Below are 17,163 nucleotides of genomic sequence, written 5' to 3' on the forward strand. Positions count from 1 at the left end.
CCCTTGGCTGACCCGGGGGGTTGGGGGGGGGGGGGTACCCCCTGCCACTGTGTGCCACTTGTCCAGAGGCAGCACAGCGGTTCTGTCCTGTGCCCACCTTGCCCCAGCTGGACAAGTGGTGGGAGGGCACAGGCCCCGCTCCCAGAGCTGCCGCACCAACCCAGACTGCAGCTCAGCCCCCTCCCTCCCTGTGCCCTCACCCCCACCCCACCATGAGCCGCAGCTCAGTCCTGTGCCTGCCTGGCTCTGGTTGGCCAGCACTTGCACCAGCCCCAGGCCCCTCCCTCACTGCAGGGGCTTTGATCTGCCCCCCACGCCCTTCTATCCCCCCTCCCCTTCCACCACAACAGACTTACCAGCTGGACACAGCTGTATCAAGCATGGTAAAGGAACCAATGTCCCATTTATAACATTGCTCCTATGGGAAAATTGGTTCCGACTTACGACGTTTCAACTTAAGATGAGGTTTTCAGGAACCAATTGTGTCGTAAGCCTGAGGACAGCCTGTACTGTAAAAATCTAATTTATTGAGAACTATTTGTTTACAAGGTGTGAGGGGTGTTGGTTGTAGCCATGGTGGTCTAACTAAGGACATAAGCAAACAAGGTTCTTTGGGTAAATCTAATACCTTTTATTAGAGCAACTAAAATAGTTGGAAAAATTCTTCTTTGCAGTCTTTAAGGGACAAACTTTGCAAGCTTTCTGCTGATGTTCCCTCTGTCTGAAGAAGGGCGTTTCTACCCAGAAGCTTGCAAAGAAGAATTTTTCCAACTATTTTAGTTGATCTAATAAAAGGTACCAGATTTACCTAAAAATCCTTGTCTGCCATTTGTGCATTACAAGCACTTGATAAATGATAATTTATGCATTTTATAATTTCATGCTTTCATAAACCAAAAAGTGTAACTCACTGTTTGTCTGTATGACCAATAAGCCTTGAAAAAGAAAACAAGAATTTCTTGTACTTAGTTTTTAGCATGTCTCAAATGGTCAAAGCACCCCACAGAACCTAGTGCAGACAGAGACATCTGTTAGATAGCAGTTTTAAGGAACTGAGAAGCACATCACAGGTTTGTTGAACTACGGATGACAATCTGCTGATCTAGAGCATGCTATTACTGTTAAAATTTATTATTAGCATTAACATATAACCACAAATCTTCATGTATCCCCACTGTAAGAAGTATCTGATAATCTACACATGGAATTATTCTGAAATAGGTATTTTGGATTAACTCCATGTGCAGAAGATGCACATATTCTGAAAAGTGTGCTTTTCCTAGTTTAACTTAAACTACTATAATTAAATTAAAAATAAATTAGATGTCTTACCCTAGAATAAGCACATCAATTCATGGAGTTAATCCAGAACAGTTAATCTGCTTTACTTTACATTTTATTTCATTCTTGATTAATTTTCACCTATAGACAAGACCTATAGCTTAATATTTGTCTATTTTCACCTATAGACAAGACCTATAGCTTAATAAAAATACCTAGCACCACTACCAAAGCAACAGATAAGAAAAAATAATCTAATTATACACCAGAAATCTAGTAAAAGCTGAGTAAAGATAATGTATTTACCTACATTTAAATCAAATACATTATGCATGATCCATATTTAAAGAAACATAGACACAGCACATCCAAATATTCAGACATACCCCTGGGGCATAGTAAAATAAACTCATTTTCAGGTAATTTTTCACAGGTCTTTCACTGCAATCTACAATTTTTGTCTATCCTGAGCCACATATCAATTCTCCCAATAGTTAAACAATGCTGTTGCTACTGTAAATGAAATTTTAATACATGCTATAGTTTCTTTCCTCTAAAAGATACTGATTGTTCATTATTTAGCTTGCAAGGGACAAGAGTGTGAATGGTCTGGCCCATGGTTAGAGTCAAGATCTGCAACTAGGATATGAGTGAAGATTAGGACCCAAAGACAGGAATCGGGACGCTAGCCGAAGGTCAGCAACCAAGTTAACAGCCCAGACTCGAGATGAGAGTCAGGAGCCAAAGATAAGAGGCAAACGTAGGAACCAAGACATGAATCAGGGGACTGGACAGAGGCTTAGAGAAACAAACACAAACTTCAGTGTTGAACACACCTAAATCTTGCTGCTTTAAATATCTGAGTTACTGCTCTCAGAAACCAAGTCTATAAGGCAAACAAGGCACTGCTGCAAAAGCTGGCTCATCCAGCTAATGCTTCACTGCTCTCAGATGAGTCAGACAGATACTGGCCAAAGCTGGCTATCTGCTTCCCCTGAGATCCTGACAGTACCTGTCCCCCGCCCAAGATTCCCCCTTGGCACTGTCAGACTGGACTTATCAGGGTGCTTCTTGTAGATCGAGCATGGGGACATTTTCTGCAGGTTTCCAGGAACAGTCTTCTGGTCAACAGCCCTTCTAGTTTACTAGGGAATTTGGTTTTTCCCAGATTCTCTTGGAGTCCAGGATCTGCTACACGTTGAATTCTTCTCGTCTTTCAGCAGTCATTGCTTGGGTGGTGGAGTAGCATGGCCAAGGAAAGGAATGTTGATACAGAGTTGTGACAATCTAAGGACCTTTGAGTATGGCTCCTTCTCAGGTAAAGAGATGTGCTCCTCCCAGAGAAGGATGCCATCCTGCAACTGGAAGGTAAGGTGGTGATGAAATCTAGCATGCTGGCAGCATTCCAGCCTGCAAGGGGCTGGAGGGAGCGGGACACAGGGGGCACCATGTGTATGTACATACATGCATATGGCAGCCAGGCAGGGTGGAGAACAGCTCTCCACATGTAAATCTATGGGGCAGGGAGGGGGTAGGGGGTGCACAGACGACATGTCAGTGGGAGTTGGGGGGCAAAGGTGATGCATCAAGGGGGGGAAATTCCCCCCCCCCCCCCGATTTGTGCAGGAACAAGGCTGCAACCTGGCTGGACCAGTACAGGCTGGAGCTGCCTCTGCAGCCCAGTAGGTGGGTCCCAGTGTGGAAGGATGAAGCAGGACAGCAAGACTAGTTGCTGGCAACTGGACCGTGGCAGCAGAGTAGAGCCATGGCCCAGTGCACAAGCAGCTAACAGCAGAAGGTGGTGAGGGCAGCATGCTCCCCCCTCACCATCCATTACTCCTTGTGCTGGTGGTGCGATGGCTGGTGCGGAGCTTATGGTGGTGGCAGCAACCAGTCTTACTGCCCTGTTCTACCCCCCCTGCACTCCAACCCACCCACTTCACCAACCAAGGCAGCTCCTGCTCATGCTGGTCTGGCCAGGCTGCAGCCCTGTGCCTGCACAAATCTGGAGGGGACACATGCCCCCCCCCCACACACACACTCACCAGCCCCACACACTGTGGGGCTGGGGCCTACAAGGCTGTGGGTCAAGACTGGCTATCAATGTTTACAAATGGCTCCTGGTACAAAAAGGTTAAGAACCACTGATTTACAATGTGATTTAATCATATTAAAACCACATGCATACTTGGATAGTGATTATCTGTATTACCCTTATTTCAAGATAAGAATGTTCTCCAAATAAACAACCACAATCTGACTGATCATGTCACAGAAACCATCACTAAACTCCAGGGTGATGAACAAACTGAAGGGCATCAGATATTTGAAGTCCCCATACCTGGCTAGGAAGACCAATTTCCACTCACTCCCCTCTTAAATGTAGATCTGGTTGTAATCTCCAAGGAGATTCCAAGCAGTTAAATGGCTAACCAATGACAAAGTATATGTATTCTTCAGAGTGACCTTATCAAAGGCCTACTAATCGACAGAAGGATGTAAAAAAAACCATCTGCTAAGGAAAAAAAAGTACCGGGGCCCCTAATGGGGAGATTATTCCAGTCTTAAAATTCTCCTCTCCTCAAGACCTTGAATTCAAGCTCTGCAAGAAGATAAGAGAGAACTTGGAATTGGGCTGAAGATCAATGGGGTAATAATCTGGGGAATGGGGTGGCAATTAGTTAGCTAGTTTTTTATTTAAAGAATCTGCCAAATGCGAGTACATAGCTATTTGAGAGCTGGTGGCAGGGTTTTGGGTAGACTTGATGAAGCTGGTCTTCCTAAAAGCATTGTGATGACTTGGAAGTCATCTTGGAAGAGACCGAACAAAAAGCTCAGAACCAAGCAGCAGCCTCACTGGCATTGTAGACTTGAACTGAACCCATCCAACGTCTGCTAAACAAGGGTTGTAGAGCAAGAGCCAATGTATGCCCAGGATGATCAGGAAGTTTGTGGCATGGATCAGATCAAAGTAAAAATACCCAGTGGTCCTATGGGAGAAGATAGCAAGGAAGGACATTTGCCTTATAACTAGGCTTGATGACAGTAAGGACCTATTGATGGCCTTTATCATGTCAAGGGTAGCCTTACACTGTACTGGCATACAGTGGATCCCAACAAACTTCATATCCATAACAACTTCCAGAAGCCCCAAAGTCAATGTTCATGGCTGGAAGAAGTCAGCCATGGCAAAATGCCAAAGTCAAAGGAAGACCTGTAGATGTAGTGGAGTTGCCTCAATATGGTGGATGTACCCAAAACATCAACACAGGTACAGAATGGGAAAAGACTGGGCTTTGGCTTAGGCCTCTTCCCTGTGGCTGGCCTTGGGAGTTTCCTAGTCAAAGGATGGGTCAAACTACTTCTGAGGGCAGAATAAGGTAAAGTATCCCGGGTCCCCAAAGCAGAGACCAAGGCCATGTCCACAGCCCCAGCTCTTCGCTCCAGTGGAGAGCTGACATTGTGCTTACTCAACATGCATCAACTCAGGTGCTGAAGCTCAAAGCTTGCTCTGTTTGGATCCCTGGAGGGGTGAGGGCAAGAGGAAAGGATGAGAAGAAAAGAAAGGTGAAACTTCTCAACATCCCACACAAAAATTAAAGATTCCCTGTAGATGTTACTAGCACTTCAGGACTAGAGTAGGCTCTAGGCTACTTTCCCTCCACATATGTACTATATTGGGGATGACCCTGGGTTCAGGTTGCTGCTATTCATCAGCCTATATAGGATAGGTATCCGCTGCAAAACCAGAGTTCCTAATGTGCACCTTCTATATAGCAACTACAGAGTTTGCTTTATCTACTGCATAGTAAATTCAATAATGGGGAAAGGTGAGTAATTAGCTGCACTAATTAAAAGCGCCTGCATGTCACATGCATCAGCAGCACAGCATGTCCCCATGCTGAGAAAATGGTGGCAGGGCGCTTTGAACTAAAGCACACTGAACGTGTTTTATTTCAAAGCGCACCGCCACCATTTTCTCAGTGCAGCAGCACGTTGTGCTGCTGACACACGTGACGTGCAAGGCTGCCAGAGCACATCAATTTATGTGCTCCAGGAGATGTTCAGCGCGTCGGAGCAGGCTCCCCATATATGTGTAAGTGCCTAAGGAGACTGGCTGCTGGGAACTGATAAGGATGGGGGATAGAAACTGGAAGCCAAGGAAGAATGGTGGCTGGTGGCAAAAGGGGTTTTAAATTGAGACTGGATGAGGGAATTTGCATACATTACGATACAATTTTTAATTACATGCTTACCCTAGACTATTTCTTTCACTAGACACCTGCCCCATTCACTAGACAGAACAAGCCTGCTCTAGTGACATATCTAAGATGGGCTGTGAAGGAGTATGCTGTCCATAGGACTCTGGTTCTAGTTGACAAAAGGATGTCTATGCTGAATGAGGTGTAAAAAGGGTGTGCATGTTGAATAAGGCAGGGAACTGCAAGAATACAAAAGATGATCTGATATTTAAGGCTACTGAATTATGCCCTAGGAATCAGATTTTCTTTCTGTCTCTGCAACAGAGTATCTATATGATGCTGGACAAATACCTGAAATCAAACTTTTCACGGGTGGTTACTTCCACTGTTAAAAAAATGTCAACAGGCAAATATGCCTGGTGATATCACTCTTAGTAATTTTATGCCACAGGGATCTGGCTATGTGAGACAGAGAGAGAGAGACTTATATATTCAGCAAATATCCCAGCCGTAACACAAAAATGCAGTATTCTTCTCAAAATGTATAAAGTGAGATGGCTCCATTTCACTTTATAAAATGGGCAGGAAACAAAGGAAGCAACCAGGCTGGTTTAGATTGGAACCTATCTAGAATGATAAAACCAATGTTTTTCTTAGGTTAGAAGCAACTCACTCACCTTTGGACTTTAAAATATCAAGGAGGTCCCGAGCATCTCAGAAATGTGTTTGCTGCAGAAGCTTCCAAAGTGTGATCAGTGAATTACAACATTATCTTAACTCCACTTCGAACCAGGAGACAATTTATTATTTTTTCTCTCTCTTTTTGAATAGCATTTCTTCTCTCCCGCAAAAAATCAGTTGGCCAACATGTGTGTGTTCCAAAAAGAGCATGCTACTCTCAGGACAAAATAACGTGACTTTTGGCTGCCAATGACAAGTTTAGGACCCATTATTTAAAAATGTTTAAAAATAGGTTCTGAAAATCCACCAAGACTCTTCTTCAAAATGTGACATAGACCTTAAAGTATACATTTTTTTAAAATGGGGCTGTCAAGAAGGTACGGAACTTTCATGTTGCTTCTTAAGCAAGCGATCTCATTTTCAAAGCAGTTGAACACCCAGTAATATCCACTAACTTCAGTCTCTATCTTCTCCAAAGGACATAACTCTCTAGATATTATAACCCAATGTATTATTCAGTATGTTAGAATTCAGGGACTGGGCACAGTGCTATTTGGCCTTGAGACTCATTATGCATCTGAGATGTACTCAATATGGCTCCATCCACATGAGCAAATCCCCTTTTCACAAAGTAAATAATATGTCATATATTAACTTCTATAGTGATTTAACTGGAAGGGCTGCAATGATGTCACACTCCAATGATTTCTTCAACATCCTCTTAAAATCAAAGCAAGAGTAAACTGTGGTAAAGGATGATTACCTTGTAACTCTAATAAACAAGATTTTTTAAAAGGGAACAACAGGGATATTTTAATAGAATGAATTTTTTGTGAAATGCTACCACTATATAATATTTTCATTTGTCTTGACAAGGAATTTATTATGTACACCAACTACACTAACACATTTATCTGCATAGCATCTTTATGCACTCATGCACAAGCACCCTTATATATTCTGTACACATATAAACCTATAGTTAGCAAAATTAGCTTAAATGTTTGGGCAGATAGATGTTTCTGTGCAATATTCTTGTTTGTTTTACTCTACAATCATAATAAAACCCATAAATTACAGTTAATCTTTGTTTGCAAAGATAACCACAATCTTGGGAGTGCTTTAGCAGATGTGTTTTGTTTTGTTCTGTTTTGGTTTGGTTTTGTATGTGCTCTCATCTTTTTTCCTCTATCCTAAAAACACTCTAGAAAGTATTAATACAGTATCAATGAAAACTGAAGATCATCTTTTAGCCACAGGCAGACATCACCAGTGCAAGCTTCTCCATAGCACCAGGTTATCTGTTAAAACCTTGACCTGGAGGAACCACATCAAAGATAAGAAAGTACTCAAGAGTTCAGTGTCCATGTCCATTCTATCTTTGGCCCCTATGCTAAACAAAAAGAGGGTGACAGAGAGGATATCAGTGCCAGCTACCATCCTGTTTATGATGAGGACACCTACCCAGTAGGAACCGGATTCTGATTATAAACATATTTCACAAATGTTTCTATAATTAGAAAATAATTAATTTTAGTAATTTGATCTGCACTGAAACCACAGAACTAATATTAAAAGAATCCACACCCTTCAATTCTATGAACCATGAATCCCTAGCGGATGTCATATTCAAGAACTTTCCATTTTATCATTACATTCTACAAAAGAAATCCTCATAAAAATAAGTAATGATGCAAAATACATGAATTTATAAATTGAGACTATAATAGTTACAGGTAAAATGTCTGATGAGTTTCTGCCAATAAATAAAGAGAAATATAAAAAACGAAGATACATTATTATAAAAAAAACACTGTGAGATCATAAGCTGCTATATAGGATAACTAGGTATATACAGCAATACCAGTTTGGCTCAGATGCTCACAATTTCTTATGCTATCAGCTCTAAATTTCAGGTAATTTGAATGGATTAAAAAAATACATTTTTCAGAAATCTGACAAAATAATCTTGCACTGTTACAGGACCTGAAAGCCACATTCTAAAATAGAATACTTTTCAACTGGACAGCCTTATCCTTATGAAGAATACTTTTTACTTAAATTAATATTTTGCACCCAAACATTGAAAAAGATAAAAAAAAAATAAAATAAAAGTCTCAAAATTTAGCAGATAAATTTGGTTGGTTGTACACATTTCCATGACACTGCCTACTGTGAAGATAAAGGATACAGTCTTAACAATTAGCAGAATGTCTTATCGTTTTCAAATGTAAATCACCTTACAGGCATACTTGTGTATGTAGTGACATTTAAACAAATATAAGCTAATTTATTACTTCAACCTTATTTAATTTTATCTGTGATATACTTTTTTTAGTTTTGGACAGAATTCAGATTTATACAAGAGCTGCCATACCATGTAAACAATGGAAACTGAGTACTATTTTCTTGCATGTAATTTGGATTTTAGAGAGCTAAAAATTCTAGGCAGCACAGGGAGTCATCTTCTTGTTGATCTGAGGCCAAAGGCAGACTTGTGACTTCCATCAGTAGCTACAGGGCCCAATTACTCACCCAGAAATGCACTGCTGTGTGCCTTAGTGCTTAACTATAATAAACTAGTATATCATTAATATTTAAACAATACTTTATCTACGCAGTCCTGTTTTTTATTTTGTGTGTCATATATCTATATCTATATATAGATATAGATATATGACACACAAAATAAAAAACAGGATCACTTAGATGCATGGAACTAAATCTAAAACTAAAAAAAGTACATCACAGATAAAATTAAATAAGGTTGATGTTTAGGTAGTAAATTAGCTTATATTCGCTTACATGTCATTACATACACAAGTATGCCTGTGTGTGTGTGTGTGTGTGTGTGTGTGTGTGTGTGTGTGTGTGTGTGTGTGTGTGTGTGTGTGTGGGGAGAGAGAGAGAATTCCTTGCAACACACACACAAAACCTGTTTTCTACATTTTTTTAAGACAGGGAAAATGCACCATTGAATCCCATACCAAGTCAAAAATAAAGCAGTGATTTCTTTTCATGGGTCTTAAAATTAAGCAGCCTGCCCCCTCAAGATTCAAAAGTATTCAATTATTGATAACAACTTTAAAAATTTTAAAGTATTATTCTACATCTTGTAGTTAGAAGACATTTAAAATTTTCTATTGTAAATGATTACTTCTCATTTAAGAACTGCTACTCATGGCTATGCTGACAGACTTTACAGACATATTTCCACAAATGAAGTACTCAACACAATGTTCACTTACTAAAGGCAAGGTTTGGGGTATTTTCCCTTCTATAAAACGTGGGCCAGACTGGTGGCTAGACTATATCAGCATATCTCCACTGACTTCAGTGAAGCTCTGCCAGTTCGTATGAGCTGAGGGATTGGGTCAGCGCTCTCATTATATCGAAAGATATTACACAGAAAATACTTTGAAGACAAATAAGAATGCAAAATGCATGTTTTTTCAAACCCCAACTGCCCCTCTACCTGGATTAGCTCAAAAGCTCAAGAATCTGATGCATGGTTCCATGCAACATATTTTTTTAAACCATGTATATTAAAAATATTTTGGTATATACTTCAGGAACAGTCAAAGTTTGTACGCCTAACAGGCTAGACAGATCTGTGTCTGCTAGTAGTGTGACTGTCTAAAATATCACAAATCACATGACATGAACAACATAAAGCACAGAAATCAGATAGCTGCACATCATATAATTTACATGAACCTATCCTAAAAATCCCTGCCACCTATTCTGCCTTCACTGTAAATGTCCCCCCAACACCCAATTCCTGTCTAACCTTTATTTCTTTCCATATACCTAGTAAATAAAATCACAGTCAACCCAAACAGCATAATGTCAAAGTTAAGAAAATGCATTAGGCGCTAATCTCATTAAGATGCTGTCATCTGTAACTTGGAGGGTATTAAGAACTGCGAATGCAACTTCCGAAAACAACGTCAAAAACATGACCATAAAGTATAGAGTGTGGTAACAAGCAAACCTTTGCTTCTTTACTGATTTTTTAAATCTAAACTGGGATACTCTGTTCTTCGTATGAAAGGCTGTACAGTTTTATTTTACAAACAATCCAGCACCTGACATTTAAGAAAAGGCATACTCAAAATACATGGTTCACTGGCTCTGTTGATCTGTCACAAGTGCCAATATCAAGTACAGCAGCATTTAGTTTCATGGTGAACAGACATTAATTAGAATTGAACCATATAAACTGCCTTGATTTAAACACCTGCATTTTGAAATGTCTTTAAATATACCTTTCTAAAACGTTAAAAATACAGAATATTAACTTACTTTGCGCCCATCACTTGCATGGCAGTTCACATTTAAAGGAGTCAGTAAAGCCATTAGTTTTTCTTCATTACCGCTCCTGCAAATGGGAGAGGGAAAAGGGAGACAGGAGAACAAGACATGTCTTTTTGTGAAAGATCTAATAAGGAGTTTCATATTAATATCCACTATGAGAATATTTGCCACTCTGTATGCGCAATATGTACCTGCCAAATTATCTCGCAAGTGTTTTTAAACCTGCTGATAAAATGCAAAATATTCTTCTATTTTCTATCAAACATACTACAGTACATCATGCAAAAGCATCTCTTAATATCCATCTTCAACCTTATAATTAATCTTTCCTTTAGCTTGTTTTACTATCTGCTGAAAGCCATCTTCTGAATTAAATGTTATCTATTATTTTTCAGAGCATAAGTTTCATAACATTCTAAATAGCTATAAAACCATTTAAAACAATACTGAAAGGCAAATACAGTGTAAGCGTAACTATTTTATAAGCTGTCAGAAGGAAAGATGAATGCATTTCTAGAATATCAGATTAAACTTTACACCTCTTGTTCAAGCTTTCCTACGCTGTGTTTGGGTAGGAAACGGTCTGAAAATAAGCTTTAAAACAGCGAAACTAAAAAAAAAAAAAAAAGCAAAATACTCCAACAATATGTAATCTGCACCTAAAAAGAACAGTCGCTAAATGGGATTTCTAGCAGCTTAAGGCAAGAACTCACTTAATATTAACCTTATTACCACCATATTCGGGGATTTCAATTAAACAAACAGACTTTTGTATGTGACAGACTGTAAAGTAGGAAGAGATTTATGCTAATTAAGTGGTTTGCCTGCATCATTTCATAGAAAGGCAATAACAAAACGTTACAGTGTAAAAGATCCTTTTTCCTCTTCCTTTCCCACTCCAAAATATATGCTTTACATTACAAGCAGTACTCACCTAGCAGCTTCCAAGAGTTCGTCCTTCTTGTATTCACCTAAATGATTGCAAAATATCATGCTGTTAGCATTTGGCAGAAGACAGATTAAGAAATGCAGTAGGAAGCAAATACAGAATTAAAACAGAGAAGAGGAGAAAAAAAAAAGAGCCCACACCCCGCTGGGTGATGGAGCTGTGACGTTAGCCAGCTTGTGAAGGCAGCATCACCAGTGCCTTGGAGACGGGCAGCAAATTGACGCAGCTTCTTGTCCAATCCTCAGATGAAATGGCTTTCTTCAGACAACCAATGAATGCTAAATCTTGTGTCCAGAAACACATTCCCTCTGATAACAGCATGCCAGCTGAAGACAATGTCCCCTCCCCCACTTTCCTATTCAGTATGTCACAGTATACTTGTGAAGCATAATAAATTCTGAGACAAAAGCAAGGCAGTATGGGTCTTTAAAAGGTACAAATAACCAGTCTCTGAGGCACTCACTAGTTTGTTTGAATGGTAATATTAAACTTCAGTGAGTCCTTAAAAAGAGCAATAGCTCACAGTAGTGCAAAAAATTAAAAATATTAAAAATCCTGATCTTTGTTTTAGTCTTCAGGAAAATCATACTTTTTACAAATATAAAATGTGGACAAAAGGGCATGAACATCTGGAAGGTGGAATTACTAAGCCTACAATTAAACATATCAAATATATCTGTAAATCATAAATTGTCAAATTTATAAAACAAAAACAAAAAAACCTCATGGGAATGATTGCGATAAATGTTAAAATAACACCTGAATATCTTAAAAGCAGCACAAAGCAAAGACACTATTCTGGCACATAAGTACAAATGAGTAACATTTCTAAGTTAACTAACCTGAATCAAAATGGCACTTTCATTACAAATTGCGAAGTGAATTTATATTTGGAATTTAGAAAGCTCATTTTAAAGTATCTTCATAAAACCACTAAAAGAAGAACGTTCCAGCAACATTAACGGAGAGCTTGAAATGTTTAGTAGACACAGCAGCCAGAAGACTAATGCAAATAATCAAAGGTAGATATGAAAAAAAAATGGGAGACAGGTTTTTTCTCCATAAGTGAAGTAGAGAATTAAAGCTCTATTGAGAACCTACACTACCACCTTCCTTTGTTATTGATGCCTAGTGAAGCTACCATTAACTTAAAAAAAAATCCGTCAAGAGAATGATGAGGCAGCTGACATATTGAAAAACTCCTTAAAGATCAGAGTTCTCCTCACTCTTTACCTCCCCAGCTAACAGCCATGAGTCTTCCCTCCTGAACAACTTACTACTCTGACATCACTTAAAGCTTTTCTAATCACCAGCAGATGACATTTGAATTGCTCTTTTCAACTTCATTATTACAGAAGAGCCAGTGAATTGCAGCAGCAAAAAAGGCTGAATACAGATATTCACTTCTACTGGAAGAAATTTCTTCCAGTAGAAAGTTAGCCTGGGTGCTGGGCTGTACATAAGTACTTCACAGGCAACCTCTCCAGCCAGGGGGCAGAAAAGGGTTGCTCCCTGGGCCACCTCCCACTGCCCTTTTGGGAGCCAATTGATAGCCTGCCTTCTCCCCTGCCAAGTGGTACTTGGCAGCTGCTGATTGGCAGGAGGGGGGGATTCTCTCTTGGAGGGAACCCTCTCAGTTTTCCCCTTGTTCCTTGTATTCTCTCATGGTGGGAACCCTCTCAGTTTTCCCCTTGTTCCTTGAGCTCTTTTGGGCTGACTCAGGGGTAACCTTCAGCCACTGCAGCAAGGCTCTGGGAGTCTTGAGGCACAGGAGCTTGCCTCACGCCACGCTGCTCTGGACTGACCAACAGCAGTGCGTGGTGAGGTAGGGGCAGTTTGCTGCAAGACATGGCAGCCTTTGCTGCAAGACATGGCACCCCACACTGCTTTAGGTCAGCAAGGTGGTATGGGCAGAAAGAGGAAGCTGGAGGGGCCAGGAGTCAGGCTGGGAAAAGCCTCTGCATGCCTGGCTCTCAGACCCTCTGGCTTTCCCTTGTCCCCTGCCACTCAGACGGATGGGAGTGGCAGTGATTTAAAGGTTAGTCACTGGGTGACTCATCTGGATGCCTGGGTGCGAGGGGGAGCTGGTAATGGAGATGTTTCCCAGAGCTTCACTCCCAGATGCCAGTTTCTAAATCGCTGCCCTGGTGCTCAGCTGGGCAACAGGAACTGCAAAGGGGAGCTGGCAGGAGCTGGCAAAACCCCCTGTCTCTTCCTGAAACTGGGGACTGCCTCGTTTGGGAGAGGCAGGGAATACTGGTTGCTACTCCCCTCCCCTCGCAAACTACAGGAGGTAGGAAGCAGTTGCCTCTACACCTTCTCAAGACTGGGGTGACCCCAGTCTCAATAAAGCAGGGAGCCTTTCCCCCAGGAGAAGTTAAGATGGGGGAAAGCATATAGACATTCAGTCTTCCAGAAGACACTCGCCCAGGAGCAATTTATTCTGTTTTTTTGCCACACTGTTTTCCTCTCTGAGTGGCCAGCCATTTTTGTTCTCCAGGAGAAATAGCCTGAACATCTGTACACTTTTGATTTCTATCAAGAGAATGGCGATTCTCCTACAAGAAAATGAACATTCATACCTGGCCAACATCTTTATGACAAAGTTAAAATCAACAACTGTGGCATTGAATTTGATTATTAGGGGAACAAGATTAGGTTCATTTTTGGAAGAGTCTATCCACCGTGGCCCTTTGGCAATGAAGACATGAAGGCTGAAGAAAAAAAAAAAAAAGGTAAAGTGTGATAGCTTGTTTCCCTACTGTCCTGCAAGCTCAACAAGAGAAGTTTCCTGCATGTATTTTTTATGCCATGACATGCTCCCTATTTTGGCTTACTGAAGACAAAAAAATGCTGGACAAAACTAGAATGCTTTACACCAATGGAAAATGAACAGCACCAACTGGCTTGTGAATAAAATATTTACATTTTGTTATACTATGTAACTAGATTTCTTTTATAAGAATTATGAAAAAATATCATTTATATTACTGTAATGTTGGTGGCCATATTCAGATTGAGGAAACATCTTGCAGTGTCACCTCTTGGCTTTGACACAACACCCCCCATAATGGTGTATGTATATGACACAAAAAACTGCACCAAACAGCATGAATACAAAGACATATTAATATTGAACAGAAACTTAAAATAAGATCTCAATTCAAAATATAGTTTTTAGTATAACTAAGCAAATCAACTACATTTCTAAAAATCATTGCTATTTAAAGATAGGGCTTGATGTCAAAACTAAGGACATGGGATTTTTAAAACCTGTCACAGCTTTCCTGAACTATGTTACAGCTTAGAAAAAAAGCTTCTTGTACATAACTATCACTTTATTGTGCTAAGAAAATTTCCAATACAAAGATTATATTTTGCAAACAATGAAAAGAGAAAGCCCTGCAAACCCTCGTTATGCTGTAGCATCAAATTATACAAGAAAACAGACTCAGACTGCATCATTTGGCTGAAGCTATACAATGATAAATTTAGTTTGCAGAGTATTTCTGATAGACATACATGCCTGTGTTATGGATTAATTTAAAATCTAGAATGGAAATCAAATAAAATGAGAGCACCAGCCTCAGACAATGATTTAAACATAAAAAAAATGGACTGATTTGGACCAATATAAGAACACAATTAAAAAATACCCCTTAGATGGGCTGAGATGTATAGCTTCACAAAAAGTGATGTTCAGTTTTCAGAGGATTTTAGCTAGTGTAGTACAAACTGCTCTTTGAAGTACTTCAGTAATTCTCAGCTTGCAAGAGATAGAAAGTCCTTCCAACCACAGGGTCAATGCTGATGATTTTGGCAGAAACATTCCAGAGGGAGCACAGGACCTGGGCTGGGGGTACGAGTGCTAAGATTGTCAGATTTTGGCATTAAGAATCAGAAGTAAAACTGTAGCTAGACTCAGTGCTGCAAATAATTTTAGCCCATCCCTTAGCCAAGACCTTGTATTAGATGCCATTTCCACCCACAGGATTAGATTTATCCTTTCATTTGCATGCTTTATCCACCATAACCAGAAAAAAGGAAACCAGAGATTTTACAGCTAAACCCACCAAACCTCCGCTCCTATGTACCAACCCCCCAATTGTTTCCTGTATGTTCCCAAATAAAAAAAAATCCCTTCACCAAGCTACCAAGAGTTCCATCTCCTACACTTTCAACTTGCATAATGCAGCTATGGATCATTAATGTAAAATGAGTTGTGCTAACAACTGCAGGGCAGCAAAAAGTAAAAGTAATGATATAATTCTAAAAGAATAAAAGGAATAAATAATCATATTATTTGCAGATATATTTACCAAACTTTGACATTTCAAGTTTTATTTTACTTGAAGCTTCTGCAGAATATTAGCTACTGCAGATTCAGCAGAGAAGTGTTGCAGAAACTGAGCCAGCATCTCCTGAACACATTATAGCATCCACAACATCATGCCCCAAAAACACTCCACTAGTAGCATAAACGATTTTTAATATACTATCCTAGAGAATACTAAAATAATCAGTGATCCAGAACATTTCCTAGCCAAACAACTTTAAACTTTTGATGCAAAGAACTTAAATTGTAGCTGATGGCTGTTAGCTGCAGAACTGCCTGAGCATATGGGATCAGGTTATAGTGCTGCATGCTCTCCTTTAAAATACATTCATACTAGGAAAATGGTGATTTTTCTCTGCGTTAGTTAACATGTAGCAAAATCATAACATGAACAAGGCATTTGTAGTTCCATCTTGCATTAACACTCGTGTTTACCTAGACCTGTTTATTTGTTAAAACTGTTTGGCCCACACTTGGATTTTATGATGAGTTATTTATGACAAGCAAGTTGTTGTTATTTTAACTAGTCAGGATAATCAAATATTAGCATTTGATTTTGCATGGTTGGAGCCAGGCAGTTGCACCCAAAGATAATAACAAAAAATAATAAAATATATTATTTTTCTAGGAATTGGGAAAACTGGGCTTGTCTACATGTGCAATTAATGCAACATAATAAACTCCGGTGCAGTTTGCACTGGAGTTTATTGCTCCTGGGTACTGAGTTTGCACGTGTGCCTGGGAGTGTAGCATGCTGAGATGGGACAGTACAGCCCAGGGCTGCTCCAACCTGGCTCAGCATGCTGCAGAAGAGCTGGCTGGGGCACGAGGGTGCTAGTGTGGGGCTAGCTAGCAGGCAGCCCTGCACCATACCACCCTCGTACCCCAGCCAGTCCTAGTCACTGTTTACATGCACACTGAGGTGCACTAAATAATGCTGCTACAGGATAATACTTGTGTTGGGCAGTACTGTCCTACAGTGGAGTTAATTAGTTTACTCCGGCCTAATAGTATCACATATGTAGATGGTGACGCTTCATGGCACAGCTAATTAGTCAGCTCCGCAGTAAAGTGTCTCGTGTAAATGAGCCCATTAAGGAGGATAAATAATTTCATCCTGTTGGCATCTAATATATATTTCTGAGAGTGTGGCCTATTTTTACTGGTTGATTTATGTCATATTGAATGAAATAGCCTGAATGTTTATAATGGTTGCCCATTAGCCAGTTTCAGGAAAAAGATAAGATTTATCTCCTTATCTAGGTCATTGTTTTGGACTAGGTGTGAAAGATCCAGACTTTGCTTAAAGTTTTAACTCTCAAATTTTATCTTTAGAAGTCTTTTACAAAGAGAACCTGAAAATTGACCCTTCAGCAAATATCCTGAGTTCTGAGAGA

At 39.9% G+C, this 17,163-nt stretch overlaps 1 protein-coding gene across 1 annotated transcript in view; it reads right to left on the reverse strand.

Moving 5' to 3' along the window:
• Positions 1–17,163, reverse strand: part of TNKS (tankyrase) — a 254,549-nt gene that overhangs the window by 88,761 nt on the left and 148,625 nt on the right. The window contains exons 4-5 of the mRNA XM_025206544.1: positions 11,416–11,452; positions 10,470–10,545 (exon numbers count right to left, since the gene is read on the reverse strand). Coding sequence (XP_025062329.1) covers positions 10,470–10,545; positions 11,416–11,452 — 113 coding nt within the window. The remainder of the gene's footprint in view (positions 1–10,469; positions 10,546–11,415; positions 11,453–17,163) is intronic.

Source organism: Alligator sinensis, unplaced genomic scaffold (genome assembly GCF_000455745.1).
Source record: "Alligator sinensis unplaced genomic scaffold, ASM45574v1 scaffold989_2, whole genome shotgun sequence".
In the NCBI taxonomy this organism is placed as follows: Eukaryota; Metazoa; Chordata; order Crocodylia; family Alligatoridae; genus Alligator; species Alligator sinensis.